The following is a 20,326-nucleotide window of genomic DNA, read 5'->3' as shown; positions in this document are numbered from 1 at the left end:
TCCCAGACGTCTGCATCATTCTGATGGCCCCTCTCACACGGATTGACTGACAGGTTCTTCACGTATCTGACCTGCCATACACCCTGTTAAAGCAGGGACTGTGTCTCCCTTTTTTATTTTCCCCCGTAACTACACAGTAATTAATGTAGCCTCACGCCAACTAAAAACCTAATATTTGTTAAAAGAATGAGTAAATAAGTGTGACTCATGGGAGAGAAGAGAGAAAAACTAGACAAAAGGAACAGAATCCAGTTCTAAACGGGAGACAGAGCAAGGGGAAGGAGGCCGGAGGCCGGCACCAGCGCAGCGGCTCACCAGAAAGCGACCCAACCAGTTTTGGAACTTTCCATCCTCCGCCAGCAGCGGAACTCTCGCCACCTCTGTCTAGCCCGGGCCTTCACTAGCTCCCACCTACCTCTGTGAACCGGTCTCCTGACGGGTCTCCTGCTCTCCGGGCCCTACACGTCCTCCTACACACAGCCCCAACACCTGGGTTCCTAATCCCGCAGCTGACCACAGGCATAGCTCCCCCGGGGGGCCTTATCTTGGAAAGAAGAATAACCACAGCATCCATGACTCCCAGAGTTCTTGAAAGGATTAAATGAGGTCGAGGTAAAGCATTTAAAAGAATGCCTGACATACAGTACCTGCTCAATAAATAGTAACTATTATTTTTAAATCTGTTATTTGCCAAATAACTCTTCCAGTTTCCCACTGACTAAGAACCAAAATGCAAAATGTGACTTATGGCAACTGAGGATCTTTTTGGATAATCTGAACCCTCTGAACCCTCTAACCACCTCCGACGCTTCCTGTTCTCTCAAAAACTACATTTCAGCCACAGTGAACTACTGACAAGTTCTCAAGAGCAGGGTGTACCGCCCTCTCTACCTAGGATGCCCTCTTTCTTCCTACTGTTGACCCCCTGGCAAGCCCCGATTCCACATTCAAGCTTTGACTCATGCATTATCTCCTGGAACATCATCTCTGCCTCCTTCTGACTCCTTCCATGATGCCCCAGATGCTCCTGGTACACACCTGCATTCTGACCATTAGGGGCTTCTTGAAATAAGAGATGCATTTATTTCTCTGCCTAGTCTGTGATCCTAGCATAGTCACTGCCCATATATTTAACTATAGTTAAATATATGCTTTCAGAAGAAAGGGAGAAAGGGAGGGAGGAAAAGAAGGTGCTCTCTCCCCCATACATCATGGCCTCGGTGGCCCCAATTTTCCCTGACATTTCTCCATTCTCATAAAAGACTTCTTTAGCCAACACAGTCAGCAGCCTATAGTTTTCTACACTACAAAGCAATTGGGGGTACGAATTAGATATTATATATAGATACACATGCATAAGTACAAGTTACAGAAAACTCGAAGCATCTTGTCACTCATTCACATTTTGCTAAAGTTTTTGCTTTAGTCCTTTTAACCTCCAGGGCAGCTCATCTCGTTTGATTTCTGGGAAAATGGAGTTCTTTTTGTACTAACTTATAACTTGCCCTGTATTTTAATCATGGAATCACCCTGAACTAGGATCTCTCTTCTCTGGGGTCCCAGAAAACTTTCTCATTGCCCTTAGTCTAAACAATTCTTCCTTTTCAGAATTCGAAACTTCAGGTGATTGAACAATGCTACTCTGTTCCTTCCTGTTATCACCACTCATGCCACCTGGGAGGGTGTGTGCGCGCGTGCCCACGTGAGCGTGTGTGTGTGTCAGTGTGTGTGTGTTGCAGGGGGTGGGGGTGGTGTAGCTGTACTTTAGTGTTTTTAAGGTCTTGATGTCCACTGAAACTAACGTAAACATCTTACTTATTTCTGTAATTCAATTACATATGGTTTATTCAAGCACCAGACATGGATAATTCGGGGAGGACATTCTGACATCTTAGAGTCAAGAGGAAGGATTTGTAAGGCTCTAAAGAAAGAAATGCAGGAAGATGTGCAACTCAAAGTAGGAGAAAAGATTAGAGAAAAGAGGAAACATGTTGCTTTGTTTTACAGTTATGGTATTTCCTATAAACCAATTTACCACCAAACCCAGCATTATTTCCCACTTTCAGCTTAAGATACTGATGAGACGCCTAAAAGAACACTGTAATTAGACCACAAAACAGATGGAGAAAAGAGTAGAGCCTGGTGAAAGGTGCTGGGGTGAGAAGGTTCAGCTTGCAGGCTGACCTCTGCTCCTCCTCTGCTATAAAACTCTGATCCAGTGTCACTACTATCACAGAGTGGTCACTGTAGGTAGTTTTTACACAGATCAAAGAGAAATTCTGAAGTACAAAAAAGAGACAAATGGTATAGGTGGACTAACAGCTCCACAAGTTGACAGCTGGAGTTGCTTCAACTCTAAAATACTATGAACTTACGAAGCCTTTTCTCTATACTTGAACTTAGCCACGTATCTTAATTCAACCAAAAAACTGTTCCACAGATGGAGGTATTATTAAAGCTGCTTTAATTTATCCAGAGAATGTATACATTGCAGCTGCTAAAGGAAAGAATGAGGTAATATTACTGCTAGAATATTTTGTGAGCTTCTAAAAAAGCAAATTTTTCAGAGCATTGACTCCTTGCTAGTATTTTCCACGGAATTTGAAATTTACTGGAATATCAAACAAATGTCTCTGTAACTGCCTCTTTCTGTGCCTCCTATGGAACAAAGTTAATGGGAAAAATTCTTATTGTGGTGCATTTGAAAAAGCAAAATGAACTTTTAGACAACAGGTATTACAACAACTGCATAATAAAATTTTTTAACTCCTTTGTTTAAAGAAAAATGGTAGAAAAATCATTATATTAGGAGGGAAACAGATCTCAGCTTGATTTCTGGCTTCCTTACAAGTTGTGTGACTCTGAAGTATTTAACTTTTCTGTTAAGTGCAGTGACAGTATCAATATCTGCCACAATAATAGCTGTGGAGATTAAATGGCTAACGTATATAAAGTTCCTAGCTTAGTAACTTGTTGGAGTAAGAATTTAAAATTCCAGTTTCTTTTTCTTTCATACATCTTACTTACTAAATTCCTACTGTATACTAAGAAACATAACAAATAACAGTCTTAGAAACTTTTTTTTTAAGTGGTTGGTATTTTAGTTTTCAATTCTATAGTGCTTTATAATCTTCAAAAGTTGCACACACAAAATGTCATATAACCCCATAATAACCCTTCTTTAAATCTCCTACCCTATATTGCCCCTCCCCTCTCCCCACTGGTAACCACAAGTTTGTTCTCTGTAGCTGTCAGTCTACTTCTTTTTTGCTTTTTTTTCACTACTTCACTGTAGTTTTTTGGATTCCACATATAGGTGATATCATAGAGTATTTGTCTTTCTCTGTCTGACTTATTCCACTTAGCATAATGCCCTCCAAGTCCATCCACGTTGCTGCAAATGGCAAAATTTCATTCTTTTTTAAGACTGAGTAGTATTCCATTGCATATATATACCATATCTTCTTTATCCATTTATCGATGCACACTTAGGTTACTTCCATACCTTGGCAACTGTAAATAATGCTGCTATGAACACTGGCATCCCTAGCAACGTTAACACCATTTCCATCAGCTATCTCAGGAGAGAAACTATTATCTAAAGTCCTAGGGAACATGAATATTGCTATAGCCCATATAAGTTTCTTTACAGGGATAAATAAAAATGAACACTTCTCTGCATGACACTTAAATAATTCAACTGTATATAGTATATAGCAATAAAAATTACACGTAAAAATCAAAAACATCACAGCAAAGTTTCAATAAAGGAACAATTCACTTTGATCCCTTGGAGATAACACTTTGCCTTACTAAAGCGAACAAGTTTCTCATTAGAAAATGAAATCCACACGAACATTACAGAATCCATGAAATCTAGAATAAAGATGTTTTTCTATGTTTCAGTGTGTCAAAGAGATTAAAATCCTAGTTTGAAAGAGGCAGTTAACTAGTTTAGCTTTCAAATACAAAAATACTTTTCTTAGTTTTAAGAATAATTTAGTGACCAGACACATGCCCAGGATAACAAAAACATTCTGGACTAATAAATAATACATTATTTTGAAACACAGTCTATACAACAAAATTCCAGTAAAACAAAAGAAACTGGAAAGCCCCTCGTGTTCATTGTAACAGGATGAATTACACAGGAAAACAGTGCTATAAACTTCAGCCAAAACAGTCAAGATAAAGGCAGACTCAATTGTAAGAGAGGTCACTGAATTCAAGATTATCATCTACGGATTTTTATTGTGACACAGAAATGAACTCTTGCTGTATTATACAAGAAACTGAAATTCATACATACATAAAATAGATGAAAGAAAGGTGATTTTTCATATGCTTTAAATTTCAGAGAAAGACTGTTAAAAGGGATCATAGCTGATAAAAGATACTATCGGGACTAGTAACATTTAGAAATCTAGTTACAAAGCTGGTTTAGGAGGAAAATACAGTCTTTGAAACACCAGAAAGAAAAAGTAAGCTGCAAAGTCCAACAGTGTAAGTACTCTGCTGCTTGTGGTCTGCACAGCCCATCACTCCTGTTTATTTTCCAGCTCCTCTAAAGCCTAAGTTATTTCAGCCTTTGAGACCTTAATAGCAACAACAGCCACTGGAAACAGTTGGGAATGTCTTGAATTTCAATCCTTTCAAAAGCTCTCAATGCTCTGGACAACAATGTTTCTCTGGAATTCCAAGGAGACTGCTGCCATTCAAAACACAAGAATGACCCCTTTGTCACTCTATCTCACTAGTAACTCCTTGTGAATTATTTCTAGATTTATCAGGCAAAAGCAGCAAAAATTACTGTACTTTTAAAAGCAGCAGTCTCTAAGTCAAGGCAATAACTATTTATTGAGTATCTTCTACACCCAAGCCACGGTGATAGGCACTTGAGCATGTAAAAATAGAATATTATTTCTTCCCTTCAAAAGTTGGGTGTGATATTCTTGTCACTTGGGGTGCATGTTACATCTTTTCCAGCTATTCCTTTTTATACAAGGAAATACTGTATGCTTCTCCTCTTAAACGCTGAAATTCAGCTTTTTTCTTAAAATGATAATGCAGGTAGATCTGGTAGAATCCCACGTTGTGGGACCATGGTCTTTTTAATCTGCTAGAAGCCGATGTGACCAGGATGATCTTCTGTTACTCCATTCCTTCATCTGTCCTGCTGTGTCTGTCTTTGTGTCCCTCCACGTCCTCATGCTGTCTCTCCCCGCCTTCCCTGTGGATGTCTCTGTTCCCCTGTCTCTCTGCTTCCAGATGGCTTAACTGTTTTCGGCCAGTGGTTTCCAACCTGTGAACCACACCTGAAGCAGCTGGAGCTGGGCATGCAATTCTAAGTTTTCACAAATGATTCATGAATTCATCTGGGTACTAAACACCGTTTAAAGCCTGCTGAAATCATGTATGTATTTGGATTTTTAAGTAAATGCAGATTCTGGCACAGAAACGTAAAAAATCTTCCTCGCCATTTAAAACTGCGATACAATATTTATAAAATCTGCAGCTACTTAAAATGCAATTATTATCTTAATATGGTAGGGGAATGGTTGCCCATGAAATATTTGACACTGAAAAAAAGGGTCCTTATTTAAGGTTAGAAACCAAAGCTCCACACTGTGACCTCCTTGAGGGCAGGTGTGAGGACTTCCTTTCTCTTCCCAGTGACCAGCATAGCAAATGTTCGATTAGCAAATGACAAACCAATAGATCTTAAACCCTTCTGTTTAAGAAATAGGCATTAGGGCTAGGAGCTGTGCCTCTCCCCACCACCGCACCTTGAGGCCATGCCAATTTATTCTATTCTATACATATTGTACTGAACAGGTGGTTAGAGATGGGTGTGGGAGGTTCAGGCAAGGAATGAGTCTTTCTGATCTGGGTGTGGATGGTGGGCCCTTCACCGAGATAGGTGCTGCAGGAGATGCTATTTGGTGAGACGCGGTGTAGAGCTCAGCTTTGACCAGGTTGAGTTTGAGGACTCTGTAAGTTCAGGGACGTGACAGCAGCAGAAGCCAGGCTCCAGCGAGGAGAGGAAGAAGAAGGTGAAAGGAGAATGGATCCTGGGTCCAGCAGGCTGAGCACCAGAGCTGCCTTCGGTCCTTTCCTCTTTCCTCATATCTTTACCATTACTGTCGCTTTCAGAACTACTGTTCACAAATTCCCATTTCTCCCATTTCTCCTCTGTTTTCCATTCCAAGCCCTCAAGTAGCCACCTTACTGTAATACTTGCCTCACCAGTCTCCCTGCCTCTCGTCTCTCCACCTTCTTGCAAGCTGTCTCACTAAATATTATCCTGAAAATGTCATTTTTCTGATCAAAATTTTCAATATCTCAGCGTCTAAGGCTCTGCAAAGCGCTATTCAGATCTAACTTTTATTCTTATATCCACTTCCAATTGATTCACATACTCCTCCCAACAGATGCCTGGGGACTGGCCAGCTCCATCTGAGACAGCCTTCTCATCAAGCCTAGCCCAAGATTCAGCCCTTCCAGGAAGCCTTTCCATTTCGATGGTATCTTGCCCTCCTTGAACCTCTGTAGCACTTTCTGTCTCTTCTTATCTCAATGAAGGTCCTAATGAATAGATATAAGTTCCTTAAAGGCAGAAATCATAAATCACTCTCTCTATATCTACCCCTTACGGCTTCTGGTCATAAGGTAAATATAGAGAAGTCCAATTTTCAAAAATTTGGAACATTATGAGGTTCTCCAACTATTACCTGACAGTGTTGATGAAAAGTTACAAGAGAAAATTATTTCTAAACGTATCATAAAAACACAGCCCAAAGGTTAGTAATTTAACTTAATTTTAATGTTACTCAGGAAATTACTTTAAAGGGAATACACATGAACTTGGATGGGAGAGTGACAGAAAAAAAACTTTTTTTTTTGTTTGTCTTTCTGGCTTAACACACACTAACAGAGAATTACATCTGCATTGTCCCTCTAAGGAGAACAAGAGGAATTAGCAGAAAAAACAAGACCAGGTGTGTACTGGTTTCTCTTCACTGCCATAAATTACCAGTTGAGCCAGTATTTTAACCAAAGCAGCAGTAAGCTGGCACTCAGCATAATGTTTGTATCCCCTCATGCTTTTAAAAAGCTTTAATTACAATCGTATGATTAAAAAACCACTCACTTGACTAAACAATCCTTTCTTCTAACATTTGCATCATCATCTCTGACTTTGCAAGATAACTACCTACCCGAATGCCCTCTCATTTTCTCCCTAGTTCCCTCAGTCACACCCATTTTGTTGCTAAGAAACAAAATAAATATGACCTCTTGGAAGTAACTTTACAATGGATACTTATTAATACTTACTTATACTGGAGAAATAGAAAGAAAGGAGAGAAAACTTCTCTCTGTTATACCCTAGGTTCTTTACATTTGTTATTTCATCTAATCTTTATAAGAGCCAGCCGCAGAAGCCAGTTATTACTATGCCCACTTACAAATGGTTAACTGAAACTTCGTTATGTAACTTGCCTAAGATAGGCAAGGGATAGAATCAACGTTTGCACTACGTTTGCCTAATTTCAAAGCCAGTTTTATTACCATTCCCCTTTATATCTCTATCTCATGGCCTCATTTAAAAATCCTGCACGTATGAAATATGCTACAAATTAAAATTTTACAATAAAGCTTTAAACAGGTCTTTAAATATATTATTTCCCAGGGTTATTTTCCCAAGGATTGTAACTGAAGTTATTTTTCCTTCAGAAAAACAAATGACTTTTATGTTAAAATATAACTACACACTTTCAAGAGGAAAAGTTCAAGGAAGAATTTCAAAATGCAAAATACACCCTGATGAACCCATATTTACCAAATCTGCTACTGTCAAATTGCTACAGACTATTAAAAAAGACGTACTAATTTGAGCCTTCCAGTTCATTTCCAACAATCTTTATCCCTACAGAACTGAAGAAAAAGAGACAGAAGAGAAATACTTCTCTTCCATATGGGTTGATGGATCTGTTGATTGACAGTTATGGTATCTTTTCCAGCCAGTGTCATATTGAGCAAAAAGTCTTAAAAACATATTTTTTAAAATTCCTGAATCCTTAGTTACTCATGGGATGCATACACAAAAGCCTGCTGAAGAACAAAGTCTTCAAACTTCAATAAAGAAATAATGTAGCAAATATTGTCAACAGGCTTATAAACTTGGGAAGGAAAAATAAAAGATGATATTCTGATTTAGGACAGGCAACCATATACACAGTCAGTATCCAAATGAACGTTCCTATCTAGTGACCCACCAACCTATTTAGCTTTCTTTTACTTTCATTCTAACATATACAATCTGCAAAGCACATAGAAAATAATTTAGGCACAATACTTATTACAGAATACCAACAGGTGCGAGTGAAAACAGAGTCACCATTGCTTACAAGTGAAAGAGTCAAAGAATTACCCCTACTGAATTACTATTCTGTCTTATCAAATTTTATTAGGAGACTACAGTCACTACGTCCTAGCTATAAGAAAGCAGGGAGGGCGTAGTCTTTGAACTGACCTGGGTTTGTTAGGCAAGTCACACAAACTCTAGAAACCATAAATTAATCATCTGAAAAATGGGTATATTAACTCCTTTCTCAATGGGTTGATAGAAGCATTAAATGATTTTTTTGTGACAAGACTTGCACAAAAGAGATGTCAGTGCCTGCTTGTCCTCATCCCCTTTCCGTTTTTTTAAACATATTTATTTATTCATTTATTTATTTATTAGCTACATTGGATCTTCATTGCTGCATGCGGGCTTTCTCTAGTTGTGGCGAGCAGAGGCTACTCTTCATTGCGGTGCACGGGCTTCTCATTGTGGTGGCTTCTCTTGTTCCAGAGCACAGGCTCTAGGCACTCAGGCTTCAGTAGCTGTGGCTCGTGGGCTCAGTAGTTGTGGCTCTTGGGCTCTACAGTGCAGGCTCAGAAGTTGTGTCACACAGGCTTAGTTGCTCCATGGCATGTGGGATCTTCCTGGACCAGGGATCAAACCAGGTATCTCCTGCATTGGCAGGCAGATTCTTAACCACTGCGCCACCAGGGAAGTCCCCCATCCCCTTTCCTAATCAGCACTTCTAACTTTAATGATAAGGGAAAGGGAGAATTCATCAGATAGTCCTTCTGGAAAAGTTATCCTCCAAACAAAGAATTAAAAAACGAAACTAAAACCAACACAAACGATCAAACAAACCGTGAAACCTAAATTGCAGAAAAGACATTCAAAAAGCATATGAAATACCAAGGGGAAAAAAGGAACCTGAGGTGGGATAATGCACAACTTCAATTAAAAGAAAAGGTATTCAAACAAAATGTTGTTCAATTCACATGAATTGAAACATCCCAGGTAAAGAATTGAAAACTTGGATTTAAAAAAAAACCCTTTTTAATATCTTGCCTCGATGCTAATAGTGAAAGAAAGAGCAGAGTTGAGCTCATTACAGTTAACGGCAATAGGATGTTAAGCAATCCATTAAAATGAAACAAAAGATGGCTAATAGCTTCAGTCTGGTACCACAGCTAATTTTTTTTTTTTGTAACTCAATGTGCCTATTAAACTATTCCAATCTGTCATTCATTAGTAGTAGTTACTGGACCTCTGACAATTTTTTTGTTGTTTGAAGGATGAGGAAGAAGGGGGAGGCAGAAAGAGAGTACATCAATATTTTTCAAAACTCAATCCTTCTAGATCTTTCACTTCCAATCATAACAAGTTATATACTAAATAAAATTTAAGGAACCAAAGTAAATAAGTAAATAAACCCACAGACATGCCACTACTGATAATGTAAAAAACAAGGAAGATTAGAAAAGTTATATATATTTTCTGTGATTCTGACAGGATTAATTTTAAAATAAAAAATAAGGACAAGTAAATAAGTATTTTTTTATGACTAAGTGCTGTTTGAATATCCATCTGACCTACCTTTCACCTTAAAGTCAGCAGGGTAGTACAAGTCACTTTGCTAACCTGGCACAGTTTAAGATAAGTCCAATGAAGAAAGTCCAATTTCCTGATTCTCTCAGCCAAAACAAGCAAGCTTAAGTTAGTTTGATCTAATAGCAAACTTTAGGGAACTTATCCATTTACAGCTGAAAAACCAGAATAAGAACCAGAATTTAAGGGAACTTAGAAATCAGTCATGACCTCATTTTATAGTCAAGAAAATTAAGGCCCAGAAGTTTAGCAGCTTACCCCAATTCATACAGTAAGTCAGTAGCAAGTTTATCTATGTTATGCAAAGAATTACTGAAATAAAATGAAATAGTTAAAACTCTTATTCATAGACTCCAACTCTAATATAGTTGATAGAGTTATTAGACATCAGAGCTTCAGAAAGTATTCTTTTACTAGCTGAAATAATGTAATTTTTTAAATGATTCACTTTGACATGGATCAAAACATAGGCAAAAAAGCATCCGATATTTAAAAACAGACACACTATTATTTGCCTGATTCTCCCAAGAGTAAAAATAATTTCAAATAAAATTTTTTATTGCCCAGTTGTAGTACTCTTAGAATCAATGCCAATTTCGGGGGGGGGGGGCAATGGTTTCCCATCTTTTCCAAGGATAAAAGACAAATCAAAATGAAATCTTCCACACCTCTATACTGATTAGATACTAGAATATAGGGAGTCAAGTCTTACTTATTTTAGAATATCAATGAGAAAGAATATGTTTGCTTTATTACATACCCCCAAATTAGACAAGATAGAAAAAACAGTTCCAAAATAACCTTACTCAAGCAAGTATCTTTACCTTACTTCTTCTTATCTAAATCTTATTTTAGGATTTTGAGGTTGGGCTTCGAGAAGAGATCAATTAAATATATATATTTAATCAACAGATATGTAACAATAATACTTAATACACAAAAAAATCACAAAGCAAAATTTCAAAAACAAAGAAGGTTTTCTTTGTTATAGTCTCCTCCTGGAGATTCTCGGGTGGAGATGAGCAGAGGTGGTAATCGTCCAGTATTTCTACCGCACTAGACGGAAAAGGCAGTGCCACGGCTATCAAGACTGGGGAGAGGCTTGGTGTGTTCCTCCTTCTAGACCCTCTTTACAATAATGAAGCCATCTCTCTCCCAAATCCTGCTGTAGAGCTGGCCAAGCAGCTGTAACTCTTCAAGCCTTTCTCACAACTTTTTACAGGCCTAGGAAAACTTAAACTTTAAAAACATTACGGTGGCCCAGGGGTCCTATACGTTCTGTCCCATCTCTACGCACTTCCTGCTACCTCTCTGATCTCACTTCTGACCCTGCTGCCTTCATTCCCTCTGCTCCAGGCACACTGGCCTCCTGACAGGGCCACTGCACCAGCTCCTCCCTCTGCCTGGGACACTCATGACCCAGGTATCCAATAACCTTCTCCTGAGGCTCCCCCGACCACTCTATTTTAATTTGCAATTTCCTACCCCTGCATCCCCTACATGCTTTATTTCTCTCCACGACACGTACCACCATCATGTGATATACTATACATTTTTACCTACTTGTTTATTTACTTATTTTACGCTGTGCCACGCAGCTTGCGGGATCTTAGTTCCCTGATGACCAGGGATCCAACCTGGGCCCCAGCAGTAAAAGCACCGAGTCCTAACCACTGGACCGCCAGGAAATTCCCATTACTTAACTTGTTTATTGTCTGTCTCTGCTCACTAAAAGGTCAGCACCAAGAGGGCACGGATTTTGTTTGTTTTGCTCGCTGATGAATGTCCCCAGCATCTACAACAGTGCCTGGCACGTAGTTATAGCTCAAAAAGCATTTGTGGAATAAATAAACAATGCCGAGTTTGAGAAATAACGCTGGTGCCCATCAAATATTTATTAGACACTAACAGCACAAAACTATACAAGATGTCAAATACAAATAGTGCAGAAAACAAGTTCTTTGCTTTCAAGAAGTCTAGTTGGTGAAACACGGAGTAATTAATTAATTACATGGGCAGTATTAGGTACGACTGTCAACCAATTAGGTTAATTTGCATATGATTCATGGACTCTGCCTTGCTATTCCTGGTTATAACGAGTATATAATTAAATGTTGAGTCAAATGGTATAAACTTGTCATAAGAGTTTAGAGGGGGAAAAAAATGAATGAGTTGCAATAGTAAGAAAAGACTATGGGTAGATGATGAGGTTTGAAATGGGGTTTGCGGGAGCAGAGGCATGTACTGGCAGTGAAGAGATGGGCGGGCATTCCAGATGAAGTGAATTTCATGAGAGGAGAAAAAGCCATGTGAGGGACAGTAAGAAACCTACCTTAAATGGAAAGATGGTATTCGCTGACGAGTAGTGACGATCTGGGGAGGACAATCTTTTTCTTTCTATTTTTTTTTAACTTTCAACTTTTGGCTGCACCACATGGCATATGGGATCTTAGTTTCCTAAGCCGGGATCAAACTCTTGTCCCGCAGTGGAAGTGCGGAGTCTTAACCGCTGGACTGCGCGGGAAGTCCGAGAGGGAGGACAATCTGAGTGTGCCTGGGTCACAGAGACCCTAATCCTCTCAGCCAAGGCCTCCAGTCTGGAAGGAATCTCACAGCACATGCTGCTGGGGCCTAACCTGGGTCCTCTGGAACCCTTCGGCTGGTTTGGTACATCCAGCCCCAAAGGTGCTCCCTGCATCGCTAGTGGTTCATACCAGCAACTTTCTGTGGAAGCAAGAGACGCGTGCGCGCGCGCACACACACACACACATGCACGTGCACACACACTTCCAGGACAGCTGCTGGCCAATGACTAACGACTGCAGGGGAGGGGGGAACAAAAGCCCAGTTCCCTTGCCTCAAGGCAAGACAGATTCTATGGCACAATTTTGTTCCCAAGTTCCCTCCTGGGTCAAGCAGAAGCTAGACATCCACTGAAACCAAATCCTTGCTCATCTCAGTTTCTTCTTCTTCCCAATCCTGCTTCACTCACTCACTTGTAACATGTGAAAGAACTCTCTTGATACATCACTTGCACATGAATACCATCTCAGGTTCTGCTTCTAGGGAAACTGGACTAAGACAAGTCTGTAAAGGAAACTATTAGATATTCATGAAGAAAACAGTTACACAGAGAAAGTACTGTTGTGGGTCACTCAGTTTGGAAGGAGAATGCTGAGCAGTTTGGTTGGTAAGACATGGAATAAAGAGGGTAAGGTGACTGGAGGCCAGTTAAGGATGCTGTTGTTCAAACTCAGAAATAAGTGGAAGAAAAAATATTTGCTTTGCTATAAGAAAGAGAGAGAACTTAAGAAGAAAATGGCCTTAGCATAGGGAAGAGCTGATGATAACTCTTCAAAGTTTTATTTTTTCCATAAAAAACAAAAAGTATTTCTTCAGTAGCACTGTCAATGTTATGCCATGAATTCTCTTAAATGCAAATCTCTTTCAGGCTGACATTATCTAAGACCAGAAGCGTTCAAAAACTTAAGAATAACAACGAATAACAACAGTACCCTAAAGTTCTCTCTCATATTTTGACTCTCTGAATATCCATATTGAGAAATATGAAGATAAGATTAAGTAGTATCTCCAAATGTTTATAACAATTTGGTTTGTTAGATTTTGTATTCAAGTAGCTTAAGAGAATCTGTATTAGAGCTGGTAGCAGATTACTTAAATTGGAAATGCATCCAAACAGGGTAACATCTGGTTTTCATCTACTCTTATGGAACCCAGAAGTGTTTTCAATAGAAAATAAGATAATAGAGTCCTAGGTCATATAATAGGGAGCACAATGTGAAAACAAGTAGGCTACTATGAAAGAAATGATACACAGCCCAGAAAAAAAGCTTATACCCTACATAAACTTTCACTTTAGAATTTGAGAAACAGCCCAACATCATGTGTATTTATTTTGTTTTGTTGATATCTCAGACAAGTCAAGCTTCCTGACTTCTTGGCTCCCTTTCAAAATTCATACTTAGCAAAACTGCCTATCAGTAAAAATGACTATTTTCACTTAATTAGTAACAATTTTTGTGTTACATGTCTCAATATATACAACAGAAAAGATACTATCGAAATGGAACTTTCTAGCAAGGTTTTTTTTTCTCAATGATTACTTTTATATGCATTAAAATGTATAGCTAACAGCTTTCAAAATTTAAATACACATGACCTTTGATTCAACAGTCCCACTAAAAGGAATTTCACACACACACACACAAATGCACGCACAAACACACACATACACACACATGTACACACTCCCTCAAAAAAGAACTGGTCAGAAAGTCATGCTACATCAAAGTAAATCTATAAGTTTCTCTAAATTTTTCCTATTCATTTTTAAGACCAAACTGACACTCCTCCAGACAAGTACCCTGTATATAATTTACCCTGTATATAGCCTTGAAATACTCCCAGAAGAGACCCTAAGGAAAAAAAGGTTTCACAGCTAAAAATGTTAGGAAGGTACAGCATATGTTATGCCCCTCTTAAAGATTTACAATAAAGACAAAAATTTACGGAAGACTATGAGATGTTTTGGGGGGAAATGGTGTTTTCCAAATTTTATAGAACAGAGAACACTTCTGTAATTATCAAAAGCAAGACTTGTTTAAAACCCTTCATGATCACCTGGTAAATGATAGCTACCTTACCCATAAACCTAGAGGTTCAGAGCCATCATTCAATCACCGTCCCTCTATCCCCTCTTTCTTCTCTCTTCCCCTCAACCCAAGACACTGCAGTGATTCTAACTTCATATTTCATAATAATCATAGAAAACTTACTAATATATAATTCTTTGTCCTTACTTCCAGATATTCTGATTCCTATCAGTATTTTTAACAAGCAATCCAGGTGATCGCAATACAATTCAAATATTGGGATGTTGAAAAGACCTGATATAGTACAATCAGTGAGATGATTAGCTATTTTTAAAACTGAAGCCAAACTAAGTTCAGAAAATTTGGACTTCAAATGAGTATATTAAATTTATTTTTATAACCAGGAAAAAGAAGGACAAAAAGACATACTACATACTAAGAAAAGCCAAATCATATGTTAAAAGAACACCCTCTATTATACTGCCCAGAATATTAAGGCCAAGTGTTTTAACCTATAACAAGAATTCTTAGGCTGCACTCCATTGAGAAATTTCTTAAACTCTCTGAAACCACATACACAATTTTTATGAGTATGTGAATACATGCCTTATAATCCAAAACTCTCACCAATTCTCATACTGCTCTATTACCCAATTTAAAAGCCATTCTATTTTTTATTTACCTACCTGAAACAATGGCAAAAGAAACTGCCTCTTAGTTAACACCAAGAATCGGACACACAAAAACACATTCCTCAGTATTGCTTTCTCTCTCAGAACCAAACAAAAAGCAATTTACCTTTGCAGAGTCATATTCAAAGAGTCTGTACAACCCTTAATCTTGTTCTGGGCTTCAAGATGAGTCATTCCATGCGCACTTATTCCATCAATGCTGAGAACCACATCACCTATTCTTACGTTTGCCTGGGATGCTTTGCCACCATCTTTTAGCTGTAAAAGAATATATTTCATTAGGATTGTCACTCTTTAAAAATAAGCACAGCTGAAAATTATACTTTTGTTACATCAAAAGAGAAGTATATTAATATACGATTAGACAAAGTAATACAAATTATCTTGCTTAACAGGTAAAGTTAAAATTCAATGACTTTCACACTTATTTTCTTAAATTCTTATTTGCTTTCTAAAAAACTGAAATAATTGTCTGAGAAAAGGTCCCTGATAATTTCTCCATTTCTTTATTATATAACAGTAGTGGGTGATTGTTACAAATAAGGAAGAGAAGTAGCCAAGGAAACAGCATTTTAGCAGAAAAAAAAAGAAAGTAATATGAATAGGGTATTTAATACTCTTTTAGAAATAATTTTTAAAACTCTTTAAACAGCTGTATTTTTGTTTGAGCTCAAAGAGTAATACAGAAGGATGATCTACTGAACAATCCTTCTAGTTGAGTCCAATTCATATCCAGCATCTGAGAGACTGAATTCTTTTAGATCACAGGCCCAAATATCTTTCACGCTGGCCATACTTCCTGCTCCAGGCATTTAGCAGGATGGGACGAAAACCAGTTGTGTCTGAGATTGTCAGACTTTTTGTGTACCACAGTCTATGATCCCCAATCTTTCTTCCCTTCTTAACAAAATTTACTACATGTTTACATTTAGTTTGATCTCCTTCAAACTTCACATGTATCTATTTCATTATTCCAAGAGGAGCAAACAAATATAAAATGACAGTAAAATGAAAGATGATGCAATTTTAATAGACACTCAGAAACATGGTACAAGTACAAATCAAAAGGAACTATTCTAATTAAAATGACAAGCTCAGAATTCAGTAAGTACAAGTAGATCACACTGAATACTGGGTTGTTAGAAGACAGGTGAGACTAGGCCCAAAAAAGAAAATAACCAGTATTTCTCTAATACTTAAAACCACAGATTTTATGCAGAGTTTCTATTTGGTATGATGAAAAAATTCTGGAAATGGATAGTGGTGATGGCTGCACAACACCCTAAATGTAATTCATGCAATTAATGAACTGTGCACTTAAATTAAAAATGGTTAAAATGTCTGACTTTTGTAAGTATATTTTACCACAATTTTTTTAAAAAGTAACAAAAACTAAATATTTTAGAGAACATTTTACTAAAATTACTTTTTGATTAAAAGAAAAATATCCCTCAGCAAACTGAATAAGGGCTGAGTGCTGGAATTCATACTCTGGAAGCAAAGCAATAAATATAAGTGGATGTTGTATGTTCAGATAGTTTTTGATTACCATCAGTTGTCAAATTCTTTCCTTAAAAATAATGATCAAGATAGCCTCATCCACCAGAGGGCAGACAGCAGTAGCAAGAACTACAATCTTGCAGCATGCAGAATGAAAACCACAGCCACAGAAAGACAGACAAAATGAAAAGGCAAAGGACTCTGTACCAGATGAAAGAACAAGATAAAACCCCAGAAAAACAACTAAATGAATTGGAGATAGGCAACCTTCCAGAAAAAGAAATCAGAATAATGATAGTGAAGATGATCCAGGACCATGGAAAAAGAATGGAGAAGATGCAAGAAATGTTTAACAAAGACCTATAAGAATGAAAGAACTAACAAACAGAGATGAACAGTACAATAACTGAAATGAAAAATACATTAGAAGGAACAGCAGGATAACTGAGGCAGAAGGATGGATATGTGACCTGGAAGACATCACTGCCACAGAACAAAACAAAGAAAAAAGAATGAAAAGAAATGAAGACAGCCTAAAAGACTTCTGGACAACATTAAACGCACCAACATTCACATTATAGGGGTCCCAGAAGGAGAAGAGAGAAGAAAGGACTGAGAAAATATCTGAGGAGATTATAGTTGAAAACTTCCCTAACATGGGAAAGGAAATTGCCACCCAAATCCAGGAAGCACAGAGTCCCAGGCAGGATAAACCCAAGAAGAAACATGCCAAAACACATAGTAATCAACTGACGAAAATTAAAGACAAAGAAAAGTTATTAAAAGCAACAAGGGAAAAAATGACAAATAACATACAAGGGAACTCCCATAAGGTTAACAGCTGATTTCTCAGCAGAAACTCTGCAAGCCAGAAGGGAGTGGCACGATATATTTAAAGTGATGAAAGGGAAGAACTCACAACCAAGCATTCTCTACCCAGCAAAGATCTCATTCAGATTCAGTGGAGAAATCAAAAGCTTTACAGACAAGCAAAAGCTAAGAGAATTCAACACCACCAAACCAGCCCTACAACAAATGCTAAAGGAACTTCTCTAAGTGGGAAGCACAAGAGAAGAAAAAGACCTACAAAAACCAACCCAAAACAATTAAGAAAACGCTAATATGAACATACATATCGATAATTAACTTGAATGTAAATAGATTAAATGCTCCAAGCAAAAGACACAGACTGGCTGAACGGATACAAAAACAAGACCCACATATATGCTGTCTACATATATAAGGACACATACAGACTGAAACTGAAGGGATGGAAAAAGATATTCCACAAATAGAAATCAAAAGAAAGCTGGAGTAGCAGCACTCATATCAGATAAAACAGACCTTAAAAAAAAGAATGTTGCAAGAGACAAGGAAGGACACTACATAATGAGCAAGGGATCAATCCAAGAAGAAGATATAACAATTGTAAATACATATGCACCCAACATAGGAGCACCTCAATACGTAAGGCAAATGCCAAGAACTATAAAAGAGGAAATCGACAGTAACACAATATAGTGGGAGACTTTAACACCCCACTTATAGCAATGGACAGGTCATCCAGAGGGAAAATGAACAAGGAAACACAAGCTTTAAATGACACAACAGACTAGATAGATTTAATTGACGTTTATAGGACATTCCATCCAAAACCAGCAGATTACACTTTCTTCTCAAGTGCATGCAGAACATTCTCCAGGATAGATCATATCTTAGGTCACAAATCAAGCCTTGCTAAATTTAAGAAAATTTAAATCGTATCAAGCATCTTTTCTGACCACAACCCTATGAGATTAGAAATCAATTATGGGAAAAAACTGTAAAAAACACAAACATGTGGAGGTTAAACAATATGCTACTAAATAACCAAGAGATCACTGAAGAAATCAAAGAGGAAATAAAAAAATACCTAGAGACAAATGGCAACAAAAACACAATGATCCAAAACCTATGGGATGCAGCCAAAGCAGTTCAAAAAAGGAAGTATATAGCAATACAATCCCACCTCAAGAAACAAGAAAAATCCCAAATAAACAATCTAATCTTACACCTAAAGAAACTAGAGAAAGAAGAACAAACACAACCCAAAGTTAGTAGAAGGAAAGAAATCAAAAAGATCAGAGCAGAAATAAATGATATAGAAACAAAGAAAAAAATAGCAAAGATCAATAAAACTAAAAGCTGTTTCTTTGAGAAGATAAACAATAGTGATAAACCTTTAGCTAGACTCATGAGGAAAAAGAGAGAGAGAGGACTGAAGTCAATAAAATTAGAAATGAAACAGGAGAAGTTACAATGGACACCACAGGAAAAAAAGCATCATAAGAGACTACTACAAGCAGCTATATGCCAATAAAATGGACCACCTCAAAGAAATGGAAAAATTCTTAGAATGGTATAACATTTCAAGACTGAATCAGGAAGAAACAGAAAATATGAACAGACCAATCACAAGTAATGAAATTGAGACTGTGATTAAAAATTTTCCAACAAGCAAAACTCCAGGACCAGATTGTTTCACAGGTGAATTCTATCAAACATTAGGAGAAGAGCTAACATTCATCCTTCTCAAACTCTTCCAAAAAAATGCAGAGGAAGGAACACTCCCAAACTCATTCTACGAGGCCACTATCACTCTGATACCAAAACCAGACAAAGATACTACAAAAAAAGAAAATTACAGACCAATATCATTGATAAATATATATGCAAAAATCCTCAACAAAATACTAGCAAACAGAATCCAACAACACATTAAAAGGATCATACACCATGAGCAAGTGGAATTTATCCCAGGGATGCAATGTATTCTTCAATATATGCAAATCAATCAATGTGATTCACCATATTAACAAACTGAATAATAAAACCATATGATCATTAAAAAAATAATAATTTTCACAGCAGATCAATCCCTGTGTACAAGAACAACTATTTGGATATAAAATCAAGAAAATGGTATTGGACTTCCCTGGTGGCACAGTGCTTAGGAATCCACCTGCCAATGCAGGGAACACGGGTGTGAGCCCTGGTCCGGGAAGATCCCACATGCCACAGAGCAACTAAGCCTGTGCACCACGACTACTGAGCCTGTGCTCTAGAGCCTGTAAGCCACAACTACTGAGCCCATGTGCCACAAGTACTGAAACCCACACACCTAGAGCCCATGCTCTGCAAGCCACTACAATGGCTTGCCCGTGCACCACAATGAAGAGCAGCCCCCGCTCTCCACAACTAGAGAAAGCCCATGTGCAGCTACAAAGACCTAATGCAGCCAATAAATAAATAAATAATTTATTAATAAATTTATTATTTATTAATAAATATAATAAACAATTGGTTATTATTTATTTTTATTTATTAAATAAATTTGTTTATTTATTTTTTTAAAAAGAAAACAGTATTGACTGCTAGATCCATCCAGGCAGGGCCCATGTCTATGTTTCTCCCCCACTACCCTAAAGCTAGACGTGTACCTGACACTACAGACCTTCATAACATATGCTGAATGAATGAATTCTACATATTTATTATTTAACACTGGCAAAAGCTATAGTTTGTTTTAA

General features: G+C 37.7%; 1 protein-coding gene across 9 annotated transcripts in view; it reads right to left on the bottom strand.

Moving 5' to 3' along the window:
• PDLIM5 (PDZ and LIM domain 5) overlaps positions 1–20,326 on the bottom strand; it is a 191,896-nt gene that overhangs the window by 109,645 nt on the left and 61,925 nt on the right. For all 9 annotated transcript variants that reach the window (XM_057725806.1, XM_057725807.1, XM_057725808.1 and 6 more), the window contains exon 3: positions 15,364–15,515. In XM_057725806.1, coding sequence (XP_057581789.1) covers positions 15,364–15,515 — 152 coding nt within the window. The remainder of the gene's footprint in view (positions 1–15,363; positions 15,516–20,326) is intronic.

The sequence above is a fragment of the Hippopotamus amphibius genome, chromosome 3, assembly GCF_030028045.1.
Source record: "Hippopotamus amphibius kiboko isolate mHipAmp2 chromosome 3, mHipAmp2.hap2, whole genome shotgun sequence".
NCBI classification, from domain to species: domain Eukaryota; kingdom Metazoa; phylum Chordata; class Mammalia; order Artiodactyla; family Hippopotamidae; genus Hippopotamus; species Hippopotamus amphibius.
This window is presented reverse-complemented; position numbering and strand designations above follow the sequence as displayed.